At 39.7% G+C, this 18002-nt stretch overlaps 1 protein-coding gene across 5 annotated transcripts in view; it reads left to right on the top strand.

Annotated features, from left to right (window-relative positions):
- BTRC (beta-transducin repeat containing E3 ubiquitin protein ligase) overlaps positions 1-18002 on the top strand; it is a 153740-nt gene that overhangs the window by 65637 nt on the left and 70101 nt on the right. For 4 of the 5 annotated variants that reach the window (XM_048505358.1, XM_048505361.1, XM_048505360.1 and 1 more), the window contains one exon: positions 9718-9795. In XM_048505358.1, coding sequence (XP_048361315.1) covers positions 9718-9795 — 78 coding nt within the window. Of the gene's footprint in view, positions 1-9717; positions 9796-18002 lie in introns of those variants that run through there. The other variant, XM_048505363.1, reaches the window with a different exon arrangement.

The following is an 18002-nucleotide window of genomic DNA, read 5'->3' on the forward strand; positions in this document are numbered from 1 at the left end:
GAAAGGCATTCAGCCCAAGGGAGGGAAAAGCCCAGCATTTAAGTACATTTTGTTTCTCTCCTGGCCCCCTCCCCTCTCAGAAGTTAACTAAAACAGATACATTGTAGGTTTAATAGGCCATTCATGTCCAAGCAAGAGACTGGATAGTGGATTTCAAGACACTGGATTAAATCAGTATACTGCTCTTTAGATACCAAAAAAACTTATTGGCTGTAAAGCACAGGAATAAGATACAAACATGCTGTTCTCCATGCTGCAGTTGTTTGATTTCTCAAACTCTGTTGCAGGAGTCAAAGAGAAACTAACATATTGGGTCCCAGTCAATAGGGAAATATTTTTTACTTTCTGAGGCCTTGTTGCTGAAGAGATTCTGTTGCAAAGTTGCGGTTGTGTTGAGTAGAATCCATATTTATAAGGATTTAATTTAAGTTCTGTAGAATGAAATGTAAGTGGCAGAACAGCAGGCCATGTCAGAAATTATTTATGAAATGATGGCCACGTGGTCTACATCACAAGGGATTCTGTTCCAGGATAGGTTAACTGTATCAAATTGCCTTTCAGTGTGTGTGTGTTTTAAAAAAAAACCTTAAATTTTTTCTTTAGAGCAATTTACATGTTGCATCCATTGTAGTTAACACTGGAGGAGGAAGTTAATGTGGATATCTGCAGCTTTTTTTAAATGAGTGCATATGTGTGCTGTTATCTGTGGTCATACTCTTCTGTATCTTGGCCATGTCCCCACAAACACAGTGTGTTAGTAGTCAGCTATCTTGGTTGCTAGTGTGGAAGGTCAGCTGCCCCCTTAACCTGGCCAAGCAGCCGCTTTTAATTACTACACAATACCAGGATGGGGGTGGAAATGGTTCTACTCCCTAATGATGTGAGCTGCTTTTCCCTGCCCTGTCATGGCAGATCTTCCTGGTAAGTCTTAAATTGTTGTGCATCTTCTAAAATATTGAACAAGATTTTATATATTTCTTAAGCCATATAAAATCTATGTATAAACTCTTGTCATACTAGACACTCTTTGGAATGGGATTGAATTTTGCTGTAAAACAGCTGCGTGTGACTCCTTACTTCAGAAAGGAATTCTAATTTCCATACTTAAATCATTCTAGACGAATATTCATAATTGCAGACATTAAATTATGACTTGATTTCTGTAAGTTTAATGCAGAAGGCCAGCAAGTTTGATTAGTAGGAAGAAGCATGAACAAGAGTGGACACAACATTAGATTTCCAATTAAGAGAGGAAAATACAATTTGGTATTGAGGAAGGTATGTCAAAGATCAACTTGTGGCGAGGCTTAGCTATTTCACAGAGGAATTGAGAGGTGAGGTATTAGGAGCCTTCCAAAGAAGCGCAGTGATGGTCCACAGTTGAATTAGCCAAGAGAAGTCACAAGACAGAGTGAGTCCAAGAGGTGCAGCTTACAAGGGGATAGGTTGAGAAAGGGAGAGACTGAAACCCAAACAGTCTGTTCTTGAGTCATGAAATCCCCACCTTCTGTTGCACATCGCAGAGATTCATTTGTGCTGAGCTTTATGTCCAAATCCTCATCTTCGCTGGCAGGGCCGTCCAAGTGTAATGGCCCAGCTGCCATCTTCAAACTTTGGCTGTGGCCCATTATTGCCATCTGTTCAAAGATGATCTTGTGGTTATGGGTGGACTGGCTGACTTTGGAGCGTCAGGCAACAAAATACTTAGAGTTTAAAGTATGTTCTGTGGTGATTGGAACCTAAAGGTGATAATAAAGTACGGATCAGCAGAAGTAATACTAAATACGTTTTCCAGATAACATATACCGTGTTTCCCCGAAAATAAGACAGGGTCTTATATTAATGTTTGCCCTAAAAGATGCGTTAGGGCTTATTTTCAGGGGATGTCTTATTTTTCCCCATGAACAACATGGTGATTTTGCGCCCCCCACATGACCAGGGAATCTGTAACTAGGGCTTATTTTTAGAGTAGGGCTTATATTTAAAGCATCCTCCAGAAATCCTGAAAAATCAAGCTAGGACTTATTTTCGGGATTGGGCTTATTTTTGGGGAAACAGGGTAGGTGGTTGGGTTGGAAATTTTTAACATAGTGTCTTTATTATGTATACTTCAGTTAGAAATTTTGTGGTAGACTTTAGAAAATAGTATTTGAAGAGAGCTTGCAGAGTGAGTAGAGAAACTAGTCAGCTTCATAATTCATTTATCAAGTGCCTGCCATTACCATGCAGATGAAGCTACAATAAATACTGAGCACAGAAAGACAATCTGTGTCTAGAGAAATAAAATTAAAAGATTTTTTTCTTTTAAAAAAAGGAAGCTCCTCAGGCTGATTGTTTGCTGATAACTTTTCTCATTGGTAGAAATATGTTTTGATACCTCTTTGGCATTTTACTCTCCTGTTCCCGACCTGCGTTGCCCTGTTCTTTACAGCTTGGAACATGTGCTGAAACAAATGGCTCATTTTAGCCTTCACTAGTTTTTCTAGATGTTTTAAAAGTCACATGGCAGAGACAAGAATGAAGTGACTATTCCTTAAATTTGCTACTTCTTTATGTTGGAGTTCAACTTGTTATGTGTTCGAACAAAGAGGTAAAACGGAGCAAACAAGCAACAAATTATGGAAATTACATGTGTGTTGTGTATGGGGGAAGGTATCTTTTTATATACTGTTTCAGGGTAAAATTCTGTAAAATCACTGCGGGGAGAAGCTGAAGAAGATGTAGGGGATAAAGACTCAAGTTAATTTAGATGTAGAAATGACTTTAAAAGCATGCTTGAGGATGGTTCAAAAGTATACTGTGAAATACTTAGGTTTTTCAATTACTGTATGAAAAATCTTTGGCTCATAATAAACGGAAATATTTGCATCAATCTTTACATTTAAAATAGAATATTCAAAAACACATTTTGATTCCTTAAGATCTGTGTAGCTCTAATCTAACTTCTTGTTAGGGGAAATTAAAAAACAACTCTGCCTAATGCAGATGTCTGAGCTACAAAAATAACCAGATGTCCTGATTAGCAGGAGCAAATGTTCTTTCGTTAATATGTTGAAAATTATATTCAACGGTTCTCTGGATGTAATACTTGTGTAAATAAGATGCTAGCAAAAATGAATTTAAAGGGTCATTACCAGGTAGCTTCATTTAAGTATTTTAACCTGTACTAGTTTTTATTCGTCTTAAATTCTTAGAAATGGGAAACAGGGCTCGCTTCCTGGGGTAAGGCTAGTTATTAAATTCCTACTCATGAAATCGTCTCGACACTTCTACTTTTAAAATCTTCAGACTGTTAATCTCAGATTCTTCTGAAATTTTTGAAAATCTTTACTGTTTTCAGATATTCAGACTTTTAGACATGCAAGAACAAAATGCTGAAGTTTTAAACTATTTTATATTAATCTTTTCAATCAATTAACTACTAGGAATGATCAGGAAGCCATATAATTGATAGTGCCCTGGCTTTGAAATGTTGATATCATGTGAAGCAAGATGTTGATATCTCAGTCAGGCATGTTAATGTGACATTTTTGAACATGGCTAGAAAATACATACCGGTATGTATTATATTAACTTCATAGACTATCTGTGAGGAAACATAGACAAAGGTGGCACAATTACACACACACATCGTGCTAATTGCTAGTTTGGTTCTTCAAAATGTGTCTGAATAGCTCTGAACAACTGCATTTCTGTAGTAGTCTAAAATCCCATCAAAGATGAGAATGCTTTTTGCATTAGCATGAAACAGTCATGTTCTAAACTGGAGCCAGATTAACTGAAATGGAAGCCTTTGACTGATTTTACAGGCATATTCCTTACATGAAACTCATGTGAGCTTGGAACTGCAGCCTGCACCTCATATTTGTTGCACTGAGTAGTCTATGGGCAAATCAGAAGAATAAAGACGAGAGTACTGGGATTCACATCTCTGCCTCCCTTTGTTGGGGTAGTTTCTTTGGGTTCAAACTCCTCTATAGTTTGATCTTGTGGCTTGATTCTGTCACCCAGATTGCATACAAGGACTGACTGTTCTTAGAACACGAAATGGAATCCTTCTCAATGGTCTGACTGTGCATTGAGCTCATAATTTTTGTAAAGATGTTTCTGTTTGTTTTGGCAGGAACAGTGTCAGTTTTCATACTAGAGCTTTTGAAATAGCTGAGATTTATAAACTGCCAAACTGCATTTATAAAATCGGGATGCTATTGGTCCCTTTACAGTAGCAAGGCTCTTGGACTCATCTATCACTTCAGAGGTTATTGGAAAGGGACTACTGAAGTTTTGCTCTCTTGCAGCCATTAGACAGGCATTTATTCCACCACCACCACCTCTTCAATATATACTGTGGCAGAGTTGCAAAAGTAAGTCAAATGATTTTTCCATCCCTCTCTTGTACACCCTTTACATTGTCCAACAGAATGATACAATCCAGTTTGGATGCAAATATCTATCCCTTAATAATGAGAAACAAAGCATGAGCCCACCAAAATACCTGGAACTTTGTGTTTGACCTTTACATTGTCCTTAGGCTACTTATGAAATCAGTTGTAAACTGGCTGCTGCTGTTGTGTTTTCAGCTTTATAGTCCATATAGAACTCCACACACTTAATCCCTACCAGTGTCTCCCATTTCCCCTCCCCCCCTCTCCTTTACCGTTGATATTGAGCTATTATGTATGTGTTGGCTTACATAAATCCTACTTGTTTGGAAGAGGTTTGCTTTTCTCCAGAAGCTCTGCTGAAATAGGGACTTGACAAGATATTTGTAACTTGTTTTCTCTCCTCCAAAGCAGCGTGAATTTTCCTCACTGGATACAGGCTTCAATGGCAATATCATGTTTTAAAAGCCAGTGCTGCACAAATTCTGGCCTCTGGGATCATGACAAGTGTTTTGCCTGCATAAACAATATTTTTTTTCCTTTGAGGTCCCCACACACCTAGTTTCCCTCAAGCTCATCATCTCTGTCAGGTTAATCAATAGGCACCGTATGGCAGAGGGTCAGTAATCAGTGTCATCGTGCCTTTAAATCGTGTTGAAAATTTGCTTAAAGCCTGGGCCAATTAACATCGAGATGATGAATGGATGGGTAGATGTGAAGAGCCTGGTGCTTGGGGGCTTTGTGCAAAGGAGATGCTCAGCTGTTGAGCAGCCGACACCAGCGAATAAAATCAGCCATTCATGTGAGCTCAGTCCACCCACTCTTAATGATAATGTCAATCTACCAAAATATATACACATTGGAGTTGTCATGAGTTCATAAATCAAAGGAGTTTGTCAAAGGCATTCAGATTAACGAGGCAGCAGCAATAACAAGTCAAATTTGCATAGAGAATTGCCCGAATCTCGGTAAATTATGATCCTGTTTTTCATTTGATTATTTGCTAATGTCTCAGGAGGGAGAATGATTATATTAGCATGCAAAATCTACTCCAGAAGTAGGAATTGGAGGTACAGCCGACCAGCACATGGTGACAATTAATCAGTTTCTGCATACTAGCATGAACGCGCAAGGCCCAGAAATGAACTCCTTTTATTATTATTTCTCCTTGCTACCAATCCAAATGGTTCAGCTTGACAGCGACTTTATATTGCTTTAACAGTGTTCTGAATTGTGCCTGCAGGCAAGACATAGTTATGCAGCTATAACCGACCTATCCATCTGCCAACCAGATTGGAATTCTCCTATCCAAAGCTTCCATTAACCCCCACTGACAGCTCCAAACAGGATTAAGGATTTGAAAGCATTAAAAAGTGCACTATGCATAGACATGGCTTCTCCCACACTTATACACGCATGTGCTTGAAAAAGGGCTGCATCTATATGGCTTTATAATTAGAATTGGCAAAGGCAGTCCCTTTTCCTTCGGCCCCCAGGAAAAAATATATATATAAGCACCTCCTCACTTGGCATGGTTGTGATGCCTGCTGTGAAGCAAGAGGCAGTCTTAAATGTACCTCTTGTCAGATGATAGCCCTTTGGAAGGTTTTTATCCATCTATTACATCTGATTCTGGTGTTGGTTTAGATGAGCAGGCTATGAGAAATTCTAAATATGGTTGTTTAGATGCTTACACTGAACAGCAGGGGAAATTTTGGGTATCTGTGGTGAAAAATGGTGCACTGGGTGTTCGGGTGGCTACGTTCCATGCAAGAGCATTCCATTAATTACAGAATGAAGTCTTTTTACACAAATGAGATCTGCCAGGACTCTTTTCTGGCCTCTTTCCCTTCTCAGACTGCAGAATAAGCTTGATAGCCTGCTATTTTCACATCAGTTCAGGGAAACAGAAGCCTGCCTCACTGTTAGCACTTAAATTGCAGTTACTTATTGAATTTAAGAATGAGGATCTCAAACCTCATTCATTTGTTTAGCTTCTCCATAATTTTCTGGAGGGTTCCGTGGGATGCTTTGTGCTACAAAAGGGAATGGGGGAGAAATTCCATGGAAATCTTGTATGATCAGAGAGATTGGAGAATTTGAAATGTGCAAGCATTTCTTGTAGCAGAGTTTTTCTGTAGTTGAAGGGTCTTTTCCCCTTCCATACCTTTCTGTTCATATTCTTCTGTCTTCCTGACAGGTGTTCCGGGTCGTGAAATAATCCTGATCACCAGCTTCTGTCAGAATTATCTAAGTGTATTGAAATCTGGAAAAGTTACTTAGTATATATAGGGATAAGGATCACAAAAGCATATATTCTGAGCTAAGATAAACTGACCTCAGGAAAGATTCATAGTTGTGTCCTGAGGTCTATGGATGAAGGCGTGCATTTTGTGCAAGGCCTGTTTGTGAGAGATTCCATATATGGCATATCTTGGTTTGCTTGTCATATCTTGGTTTGATAAGGAAGCTTGTCAAGGAAAGTATCCTCAGTCAGCCATGAAAATAAATCCAGTAGACCTGTCTGGATTTTCATACAGTTTTGTTTCTTGGACGTCTTCTTCTAAATTCTACTAACTTAATTCTCTGTGTAGCAAAAACTCCTGGAAACCTTTTAATGCACATTTTGTCACTTCTGCTGGAATGTTATATTCAGTGTTTTTGAATTCCACTACTCACCATGCTTTATTGTTCCCTGGAAGGTATCAGTAATTTTTTTGTTGCTATTCTGAGTACATCGCCTTCTTACTGAAGTAAATCTCCAGCACTCAGTTCAGCGTATGAATTCAGTGGGCAGCTCAGTGAGGAAGAAGAATACAAAGCAATGGCCCAGCATTTCTGGGAACTTTGGGGACAAGGCAAGGAGTGGAAATGACATTGGACTATGTGCCAACATCAATCCAGGCAAAAACTCAGCTGTGATGTCAGTGTGTCAACAACTCTAGAAACTCTATGGTATAACCATAAAGTTTCTAAAGCTTCTGCCAACATCATGTCCAGGTTTTTGCCCTGAGATGATGTTGGTGCTTAACCTGGCATAATTTCCACTTGGCATGCCCAGTGAGGAGGATGTTTGCAAATATGAATATCATTCTAAGTTACATAGCAGCAGCAACAACAACAGCAGCATCAGCAGAAGAGGAGGAGGAGGAGTTTGGATTTACATCCCCCTTTCCTGTAGGAGACTCAAAGGGGCTTACAGTCTCTTTTCCCTCCCCCCTCACAACAAACACCCTGTGAGGTGGAGAGCTCAGAAGAACTGTGACTAGCCCAAGGTCACCCAGCTGACATGTGTTGGAGTGCACAGGCTAATCTGAATTACCCAGATAAGCCTCCACAGCTCACGCAGCAGTGCTGGGAATCAAACCCGATTCCTCCAGATTAGAATGCACCTGCTCTTAACTACTATGCCACTGCTGCTCTTACATATGCAGACTGTATATCAGAAATATTCTTAAGATTATTGTCTGCCTGTGGGGAAAAAGGATTTCCATTTTCTAAGCCACCAGTTCTATTTTTTGCTGTTTTTCAAGGACTGTAATGTTTTGTAGGCTTCCAGCCTTTTGCCAAGCGTAACTTAACTTGCTGACAAAAGTACATGAGCAGCACTCCACTTTAATAGTCTGCTGTGTTGGTGCAGTAGAATGGGGCGATGGCAAGCTGTGAGCCACCATATGCACTTGGCAGTCATTGTCTGGTCTTTGTTCAGCCAACCTCTTAGTCTTGCCACCTATAAGGATAATGCATTAAACAAAGGCTTCAAATTAGCTGTTTACTTTCAAAGAAGAAATTGGTAAACTTGAAGCATGTTGGGACAGGCGACATGCAGGCTGTTGAATTCCATGACTTTTGGTACTGAGGATGACCTCGAAGGAAGGCTAGGGCGGCAAAGAGGAGAATGGGCTGCAAAGAAGAAATCATTTTGTGAAGCATGTTGCCCTTTGTGAAATTCAGTGCTAGAACATGTATTGTATAATGACTGGTCCACAACTTACTTCTCCCCCCCCCCCCCCCGCTCCTTCCTCCTCTTTCTTTCTTTCTTTCTTTCTTTCTTTCTTTCTTTCTTTCTTTCTTTCTTTCTTTCTTTCTTTCTTTCTTTCTTTCTTTCTTTTTGTTTACTTTGCCCTTCCCCCTTTTCTGGTTTTATCCTTACAACCATTCTGTGATGTAGGTTAGGCTGATAGTGCAGGACTACCAAGACTTCACAAGGCTTCACAGTACAGTGTGGAGCTGGACCCAGATCCCACCAACCCTAGTCTAACCAATCCAACACACTGGTTGCTTACAACTAAGGACCTCATGACTAGGTTTGCCAATCTGGCTGAGGCTAAGAGCCGCTGCCAATTGCAGTAGACAATACTGGGCTACATGGCCCAAAGAGAGGCATTTTCCTGTGTTCCTGTATTATTACCAAGCTAGTAGACACTGAAAACACTGCATACATGGGAATTTTAAATAAACATTAAAATGTATTAAAATATATAATTGGGAACAGGTAAGTATAAGGCTGAAGTGCAAAGAACTATATATTACCATTGTAACTGCAGTGGAATTAAAACTACGTTTTAAATAAGCAATTACCAATAGTTAAATTCAGTGAGGTATATGGAGATATTTGAGAAGCTGTTTACTACATAGCACCCGATAACTGCTAAATAAACCTCAAAGCCCAATTGAGTATGTAGAATTAGTTGCTTGAGTTTTGGATTTTCATCTGTTATGCAGGAGAAGCTGCCTACCCACTATACCACCAAAAAGGTCATGGTCATTTTTGCTGTCAAACATTTATTATTGTTGTGTCCTTTGCTAATAACCAACAAAGGTTATTTCCAATAATTTTATTGTTTAGTCCTTAGGTTATCTTTTAGTCCTTCACACACAAAATAGTTGCTGTATTGTAATGTTCATTTAATATGCAAAGTTCCAATCCCATAAGGTACATTGGGCAAGTTTGGTTGGGGTACCCATTTAGCTTTGTAGAAGAGCCATAATCCAGCATTGTGAAAATGCTGGATCGAATTTGAAGAGTTTCTGACTGCAATATTTTGAAAGCCCTATTAAATTAGACTGCTAATTTTCATAATGTATCATGTCTATATTATGTTGTTTTTATTCAGTGGTTCTTGACATGTTATGAGAATGCATGTTCAAATATTCAATCCAATTTAGACCTCTAAATATGTGTCAAAATAACAAAAAAAACATAACCCTTACAAGAAAATCGCCTATAAAAGAGAAGGTAATGCTGTTGGGAACATCAGTTTCTCTTGCATTCATGCTGGGGGACGGATTACATTAATTTATTTCTTTTTCTTTCCCCCCCTCATATCCATAGAATTCCTCTGAAAGAGAAGATTGTAACAATGATGAACCCCCCAGGAAGATCATTCCAGAGAAGAATGCACTCAGGCAGGTATGCACTTGGTTTGACTCTACAAAAACTACCAGTCTCTTTTACTCAAAAGAAATGGAAGCCTTTGATCTACCTAGAAAATTAGAAAGACATAAACTATGTCAGGCAGTAGTTGCATCACTGTCTTTTGCTGAATGAGTTTCCAGTTATACACTTTAACACTAAACCACACTGCTCACAAGGTACCTTAGAGCTCATTGGTACTTTTTCATAACAACATGGGATGTAAAGAGAAACACTGTGGGTCAGATAAATAGTCCCCTTCTATTCCAGCTGCCTGGCTGCTATAGTTCAATCTCATGTCCACCTTAAGTCTTTTGCAACCCAGTTGATCCCTGAGAAACAGGTTTGAACTGACACCAGGCAAGGATTCAGACAGTTTCAGGGACAGTTTGGTTTAAAGTAAGGGTGTTTGCAGGTTGTTATTCATTTCTGATCTCAGATGTGCTGCATTTCCAGTGCCTAGGAGGTGTTACTGCATAGAGGCCACGTCATTCTTTCTTGCTAAAAATTACCGTATATGCTCGTGTATAAGTCGACCCGCATATAAGTTGAGGCACCTAATTTTACCACAAAAAACTGGGAAAACTTATTGACTCACATATAAGTCGAGGGTGAGAAATGCAGCAGCTACTGGTAAATTTCAAAAATAAAAATAGATACCAATAAAATTACATTAATTGAGGCATCAGTAGGTTAAATGTTTTTGAATATTTATTTCAAAGAAAAACAGTAAACTAGCTCTGTAAGTGGAAAAGGGAGTCAACAAAAACAATATGGTCTCAACAATAACTTTAAAAGTACAAAAACCTTAGCTCAACCAGCAACCAAGCTAAAACACTAGAGTTAAAATCCTTCAAAACTGGATTTTTGGTCAGGGGAGGAATGTTTATGTTAGTAGTACCAACATTTCAGAGTATCTTTAGGAGACCCTCCTGATGATACCAGCCAGGTTTGGTGAAGTTTGGTTCAGGGGGTCCAAAGTTATGGACCCTCAAAATGTAGCCCTATCTACTATTAGCTCCCATTGGAAACAATGGGGGATGGGGCACCCCCTTTTGGGATCCATAACTTTGGACCCCCTAAACCAAACATCACCAAAACCTGGCTGATATCAGCAAGAGATTATCCTGATGATACCACCCAGGTTTGGTGAAGTTTGGTTCAAGGGGTCCAAAGTTATGGACCCTCAAAATGTAGCTCCATCTACTATTAGCTCCCATTGGACATAATGGGGGATGGGGGCACCCCATTGGGGGTCCATAACTTTGGACCCCCTGAACCAAACTTTACCAAACTTGGGTGGTATCATCAGGAGAGTCTCTTAAAAAATCCCTGAAATTTTGGTGTATCCCCTGGCGGGGGTAAAAACTGTAAAAACTTCATCCCCTGCCGGGGGTAAAAACTGTAAAAACTGCGTTTCCTGGCAGCCAACAAAGTAAAAACCTAAATACACCTGACTCGCGTATAAGTCGAGGGGGGCTTTTCAGCACAAAAATGTGCTGAAAAATTCGACTTATATGCGAGTATATACGGTAGGTCGAATGTATATTCTCCTTTATTCTCAAGAGGGCAAGGTTGTTGAAAATTCAAAATCAGTAAAGACAAAAAAAGGGAGAGTTGGGGGTGGGTGGGTATATCACTTTTAAAAAATCGAAGTTTATCCTGAAGGTTTTTGCCAACTTGTACTTCTTTGCCTAAGTTGTTCCTAGAAGTTACATCATTCCTTCACATTCAAGTTTGGGATCTAATAATTGTTAGCAACAAGTCAGGACACAGCAATGAAGACAAAAAGAGGACTGTTTTAGGAACCATTGATGGCTTGTAATTACTTTTGCAGAAGTAAGGCCTTTGAATTTGGGGAAAACAAATAAATACAAGGTAGTATTTTTATACTGATGTTATAATAATTTTTTTTAGTTTACTGGTGATGTGAAGAAGGAACAAAACGTTGTGGGAAGGAGAAGGAGAGGGATAGACAGTTACAATAATGATAGATCCCTTTGTTTTTTAATTGTTTATATTGTATGAAAAATGAAAATGTTAAATAAAAAACATTCCTTCACATTCAACTACTTTTATTTTTGTCGGGCAGCTTTGTCTTCTTTTGTGAGAATACTGAGTTTGTCCATGTCCGACACCAAGCAGTTATTTTGCTTTTTCTGGTAACCTTTGTGTGACAGGTTATCTCTCATTATGACCCTCAGTCCCTAAAAATATTGTGTGACTAGTAGTCAGCATTTTATTAAAGGTGTACCAGGAGCTAGTTCAGCACTGTTGTTTTTTCCTCACGCATAGTTGCCAACACATAGTTGCCATGTCAGGGAAAAAAATCATCACTTGTGAAGAGCAGCACCAGTGTATATTCAGGCTACAAGAAAATGGGGGTAAGGAACCACTGTAAATATCAACTGCCTCATTTGTGTACACATGGCAGATGCACGACCCTACTTGTAATGAACTGCAAAGTAAACACCTTTTTCTAACACAGACAGATTTTCCAGTGTAGATGTACCATATGGTGTCCTTTATTTTTGACCACTTTCCATTACTCTTGTATCGGAGACCTTAGTAGATAAACTGATTTAAATCTGTGTGCCATTTAGAGGAAAAAATATTCTGTCAGTGGAATATTCTATAAGGAAAGATTTGGGACACGAATGGGAGGGGAGGGGAGTTTTTCACTCGGAGCGAAGCCTGAGAAAACCATGATAAAGGGACAAAGTTTTTGGCAACTATGTTTAAGCGAACGAACAAATTTTCTCACTGCTAAGTTATAAATTAATTTTAATAGGCTGATCCAGATGGTCCATTTGGAAAATGGATAGCTTGATCTGTTGAAAATTAAACTAAATTTATCTCTCTCGTAATTTCAAGCTGAAGATAGTACGAAAAGAGTGCACATTAAGTCCAGCAAATACAGATGGACCAGCAGGTCATACGTGGGACTAATCTGATTCATTTAAAAAATAAATGTGTGAATTATTGAATCTGGCTCCTGGTTTGAGACCTGTTTTGTGCACATGTGCATCCTTATTTTAAAGAGACGTTGAAATGCTTCAGTGCCTTTTTAACCTGTGTGTTTCCATTTGAAATTCAAAAACCTTGCCAAAAAAAGGCAATTAGTTTTCAGGACCCATCATTTAGCAGCGGACCTGAATGGTAGGTTGGTTAGGTCAAGCATTTGCAATTTTAAGGGCTTCTTCTCAGTTTCTGAAGAATTGCGGGTTTAGTAGTCTTGAGAGAGAGTTGGCCTTTAGAAAGCAATGAGGGGGAAATTCCCCAAGGACCTTTGAGCCTTTTGGCTTTTTGGTATGTTATACAGAGCCATGAATGAAGATTTGTATATTTATTGCAGTGCCATCTGGGCTCCCCTCCCCAACTTTCTGCAGGAGACATATTATTGTTGGCTTGTAGCTGTCTATTGTGGCGATCACTCACCGGGAGCTTGCCCTTATACTCCAGTGGAGAGTGATGAATAGCAAGGGTCAGCCGGCAGAGGTCACAGGGCAGCTGTCCAGGGCTGCCCTGAACTTGATTACCCTACTGTCTTTTTAGAAGATTGGCACAATGCAGGTTGTTTAAAGCAGGCTTCTCCCTTTGCTTAAATGGGGTAATAATGATGTGCCTTTTTGCTGTCAAGGCTTGTTCTACGGGGCAGGGAGGAGGTTCTGTAGAGAGGAAATCCTGTCAAAAGGTGCTGTGTGAGGAAGTGCTGATGACAGCAGGATTGCAGTGATATGTGTGTTGTTGATCGTGCCTCACTGCAATGCCTTCACATGGAATTAAAGAGAGGCAGCCGTCATCCCTCCCCTCGCCACAGAGCTGTTTCTCTCTCCTTTTTCCCCTGCCTGTCTTCCTTCAGTAGTTCCTCCTTGCTGAAATGTATAGAGATTTTAGAGGTCTTACTTTTGGAAGTAACAATGTGGTGTGTGCAAAGAAACTGATAAGAAGACCCAGCGGGGGCAGGCAAGGGGTCAGCTGGATGGGGCTGTAAGGTTAGAGGCCCTTCCATCCATTTGTGTCACAACATGTTTGTCCTTAGATTGATAATCTGAAGTCTAATTTCTTCCTTGCCCCTCCCAACCAGCTAGTGAGGTACTTGAAGACTATCCCTGTCTCTCAGCTTTCCTATCTGAATTGCAGTTCCCAGTAACATTTAATTTAGTCAGTGAGTCTGCAACCTCTCTGTGTAACTAGCAATCTGACAACACTTACAAGGGGTATCTCTTTTTGGGGGGCGGGTCCCAATCATAGGATGTTTATAAATATAAGCAGAATAAGGGACACTTCTGTTTGTGAACTTCTGTGATCTTTGCTTTGTTAATTAATTCAGTCGTATTAATAAAATTTCTTCAGCACCCATGGCAAAAAAAGAACTATTACTAGAAAATGCACTACAAAGAAATACTGTTTCCTCTCCATCATATCATAGTTACTGCAGACAGTATTGTTAAATGCCTTTGGTCCTGGGCATTGAGTAAACATGTTCAGACTGGGTTATTTGAGAGAGTTCATCTGTCCATATATTCCTGCCTGAACATTGAGGTCAGAGGGGGTAGCCTGCCTGATTGTCCCGTCCTCTTTAGAAGTGAGGAGGATGGGGCAGCCCAGAGGACCTTCTCAACAGTGCCCCCTGCACTGTGGAATGCCCTCCCTCCAGAGGCCCACCAGGTGCCTACTGCCTTGGAGTTTCAGCACCTGGCGAACATCAGCCTCTTCACATGAGCGTTTGGCTTTCCCCACTACTGGGATGGGGGGTGCTCCCAATTATCCTGTGTACTCCCTTCCACTTTTGGGGGTGGTTGGGGTGAGAGTTTTAGAGTCTAGAATGTTTTGGTTTTATTGTGGTTTTATTGTTACATTGTGTGGGATGTTATTTTGGCTTTTATTGTAACCTGTCTTGAGACTGTCTTAAAGGGCAAGGATAAATGTAAAAAATCTAAATAAATATTGTTAGAGGGAGGAAGAAGAATCAGTGCTAAGAGCTAAGACTGTAGTTTTGTATTAGTATTGAATATTAGGGGAAATTGGTCCACTATGAATTAAAATAAGTATCTCAAATGTAATTTTGGTATGCGTATACTTTCCTGTTTAACAATTACAGTTCTTTGAAACTTCTTTCTTTTTACACCAAAGATCTTATGATTCCCTGAACTCTGGGTGCGCAGAAAATGACAGCTCAGCAGAGAAGTTGTCACGCAGCATAAAAACCCACTGCTTTTCCCCCCTGCTTTAATGCTAATAGGGTCTGTCAGATGCGCTGCATTTCTGTAATAGAGTAAATTGCAAGCATTGTCTGTTCTTCTGACCTTTTGTTTCCTTGTCCACTAACAGCCCAGTGAACGTGGGTAGTAATAAATAAAGCTCTGAGCAGGACTCTCAACTCTTTGAAAACAGCATGTTGCCTTCTCCCTAGTTATATTTCTTGGAGTGTTTATGTGTATGCTGAATTCTTTCCTCTTGTGTGTGGCTGGAACCCTGGGGCTTCAGAGCCATGAGAGAGGCCAAGAAGCTAACAAAGTAGCTGTCCCCTCGTTAGCTTGTTCCTTTCTCTTTTTTTCTCTTTTTTTTTAAAGCAGAAGATGAAACCCATCTGGCTTAGGGCATTGCATTTTCCTCCCCCGTGCACCTCTATAGAGGGAGCGCTTCACCTGCAGTGTGGGTTTACATTGATTGGGGAGGGTGCAGTAATTCAAGTCCGACCATCCACTTCAGTGATACTTTGCAGTCTTTAAAGGTGCTGACCCATTGAGTTAAACTGTCAAGGGGAGGATAAAAAAGGAGCTCCACTCCAGGAGGTAACAGCTGCCAGGTTTTCAACACCTTGTGCACTGCTGGAGAAATGTCACCAATTGTCAATGGGAAGAAAAATGACTGGCTTGGCTGCCATCTTCCCCTTTAATGGCTAGCCTTATAAAATGAAGGATTTAAGCCTCTGAATGTTGGCAATTACAAAGGAAGCAGTCACTGGGAGGAGGAAAATCCGAAGCATTTCAAGTAAATGCTTTAAGATAAGTCCCTGGAGCAAGGGCACAGTAGCCCTAGTGGCTAGTGTGACCTCTTTATGATCAGTGAAACTCTATACACTGGAGTAAAACTTAGCCACTGCCACATGCAGTAGCTTTTCTACTTTAAAAAAGTCAGATTCATAAGCCAGTGAACTGAAAGAAAACATACTGTATTTCTGCTCTTTGGAGGACAATTTGTTTTCAAGCAGCTACCAGATGGCTAAATACCACAACATTTCTCTTTTGTTTTGGGGTTTGTTTGTTTGTTTGTTGGTTGTTTCTGTTTTTGTTTTACAAGCAATTAAATTCTCCTTGCTTTTGTCAGTGTTGCTTCACTAAACAGCTTGGGGAGGGGGGCTGACACTGGGGAGCAAGACTGGAGTGGCCCTTTTTCTTGTTTTGATGAATAAGAAAGCAAGAACAAAATCTTAGGATAATGAAGTCTCAGAAATGGGCTATCCCCCCTCCCCCCAGTTTGTTTTTTAGGTTAGTCATTTTAATTGTACTGAGTAATTAGAAGGTACATACAGCCAAGGGAGCATTGTTATGGAATTTGCTCAGGAAAACCCATTCCCTCCGCTACCATTGCCATGTGTTGAAACAATTCTTCCCTCTAGTGGCAAAATTAGGGACTCTGACTCCACAGTAGGCAAGGTGTAATTGCAATATGACAAACTGAGCTTTAGGGACATTTCTGTAACAGTTTTGGCTTGGCTAGCCTGTTTTGTCTTACTGACTTCCTGCAGAGATCTTTCCCCCTCCCCACAACTATTCTGAGTTATGAAGCCTAGAAATTTAGCTTTAAATATAGAAATAATAATCGTAGTGGAGTCTGGGTAATGTTTTGCAGCTTGACTTAATTCTCATCTTCCTTTTTTTAATTACTTATTTATAAAAACGCTTTTAAATGTGCAGGCATTATTTAATACTTTCAGAAGAAGCACCTCATTGGAAATAAATAAATAAATTGCCTTTTTAAAAAGTAGTGTGTGGAAGACCTTAAGGGTAATTAATGGAGGTCTCCCAAGACCCCATAATTGAGCTGAAAACATCTCCCTGAAACTGCAGGAGTGATTTGTTTGTATAACTTTCCACTTCTGCTGAATTCTTCAGAGCCTAATAACTATTTTCTTACCATTCAGCAATCGGCGCTTTGCTACAAAATCCCTTGTTTGGACAATGAAAAAAAAAGAGCTTTAATAATCTTGTCTCTGGAAATGACTTGAAGGCTGTACTTCTATATTTTTGTTGTCTTTTTATTACAGTGTTATCTTTCTCTGATAAATCATGTAATGATTGACTGGGGGGGGGAAATCTTATTGAAGACTTAGGTTGTTGCACCTATTAAAAAGTGGTCTTTGGCTTGGAGATGGGGATGCTGTGGACAAATTGCCAGAGAAATGGCTTTCCGTTTAAAATCTACTGATTTAGGTGGAAAGGTAGGAAATGGGGCATTTAAAGGTTCTCCTTTCTAACCATTAGGCTACCACATTGCCACTTTTTGCACATTGCGCAGTACTGGGTTTGTCACTCAGAAGCAGCAGCCACTCCTGGTTCTCCAAGTATGCGTGTATGATGCATATTTTCCAATGCCTATTAATTATATGCATACTTTCATTTTAGCTGTACATCCGATAAAGTGATGTATAAGGAGAGCCCTGTGAAGATTGTGGGTCAAATGTTGACAGAACTGTTCCAGATTCATATACAATTGTGGGATGTAGGTAATGATACAAAATGCATCCCTGAAGAATCTGCTTCTGCTGTTTGTTTGTTTTAATAACCCCAGTTCCTAACTTTATATGATTGCTGAGAAAGCATTTAACATTAATAAACACTGTTTACTCAAGATTCAAGTCCAAGTAAATCATTCTGTGCGGCTTAAACTTTCTGTTTTTATGTGTTTCTTATGCCCTGTCTCTCTTTGTTTTGTTTTTCCATAATATATTTTTATTTATATATATATACATTTAAACTACCTCCATACTTGTACACACACACACACACACACACACACACGTACAAGTATGCAGGTAGTTTAAATGTTTGTCTGGGGATGAATACAGGTTTGCGCCACTCGGTCACTCTCATTTGAACTAGCTGTAGTTTTGTAGATATTTTTTCCATTAGTGTGTGTGTTGCTATAGGCTGCTTAACGCTCATCTCAAACTGCTTTTGCAAGGTTAAAGGAATGCA

This window comes from Sphaerodactylus townsendi, linkage group LG08, assembly GCF_021028975.2.
Source record: "Sphaerodactylus townsendi isolate TG3544 linkage group LG08, MPM_Stown_v2.3, whole genome shotgun sequence".
NCBI classification, from domain to species: Eukaryota; Metazoa; Chordata; class Lepidosauria; order Squamata; family Sphaerodactylidae; genus Sphaerodactylus; species Sphaerodactylus townsendi.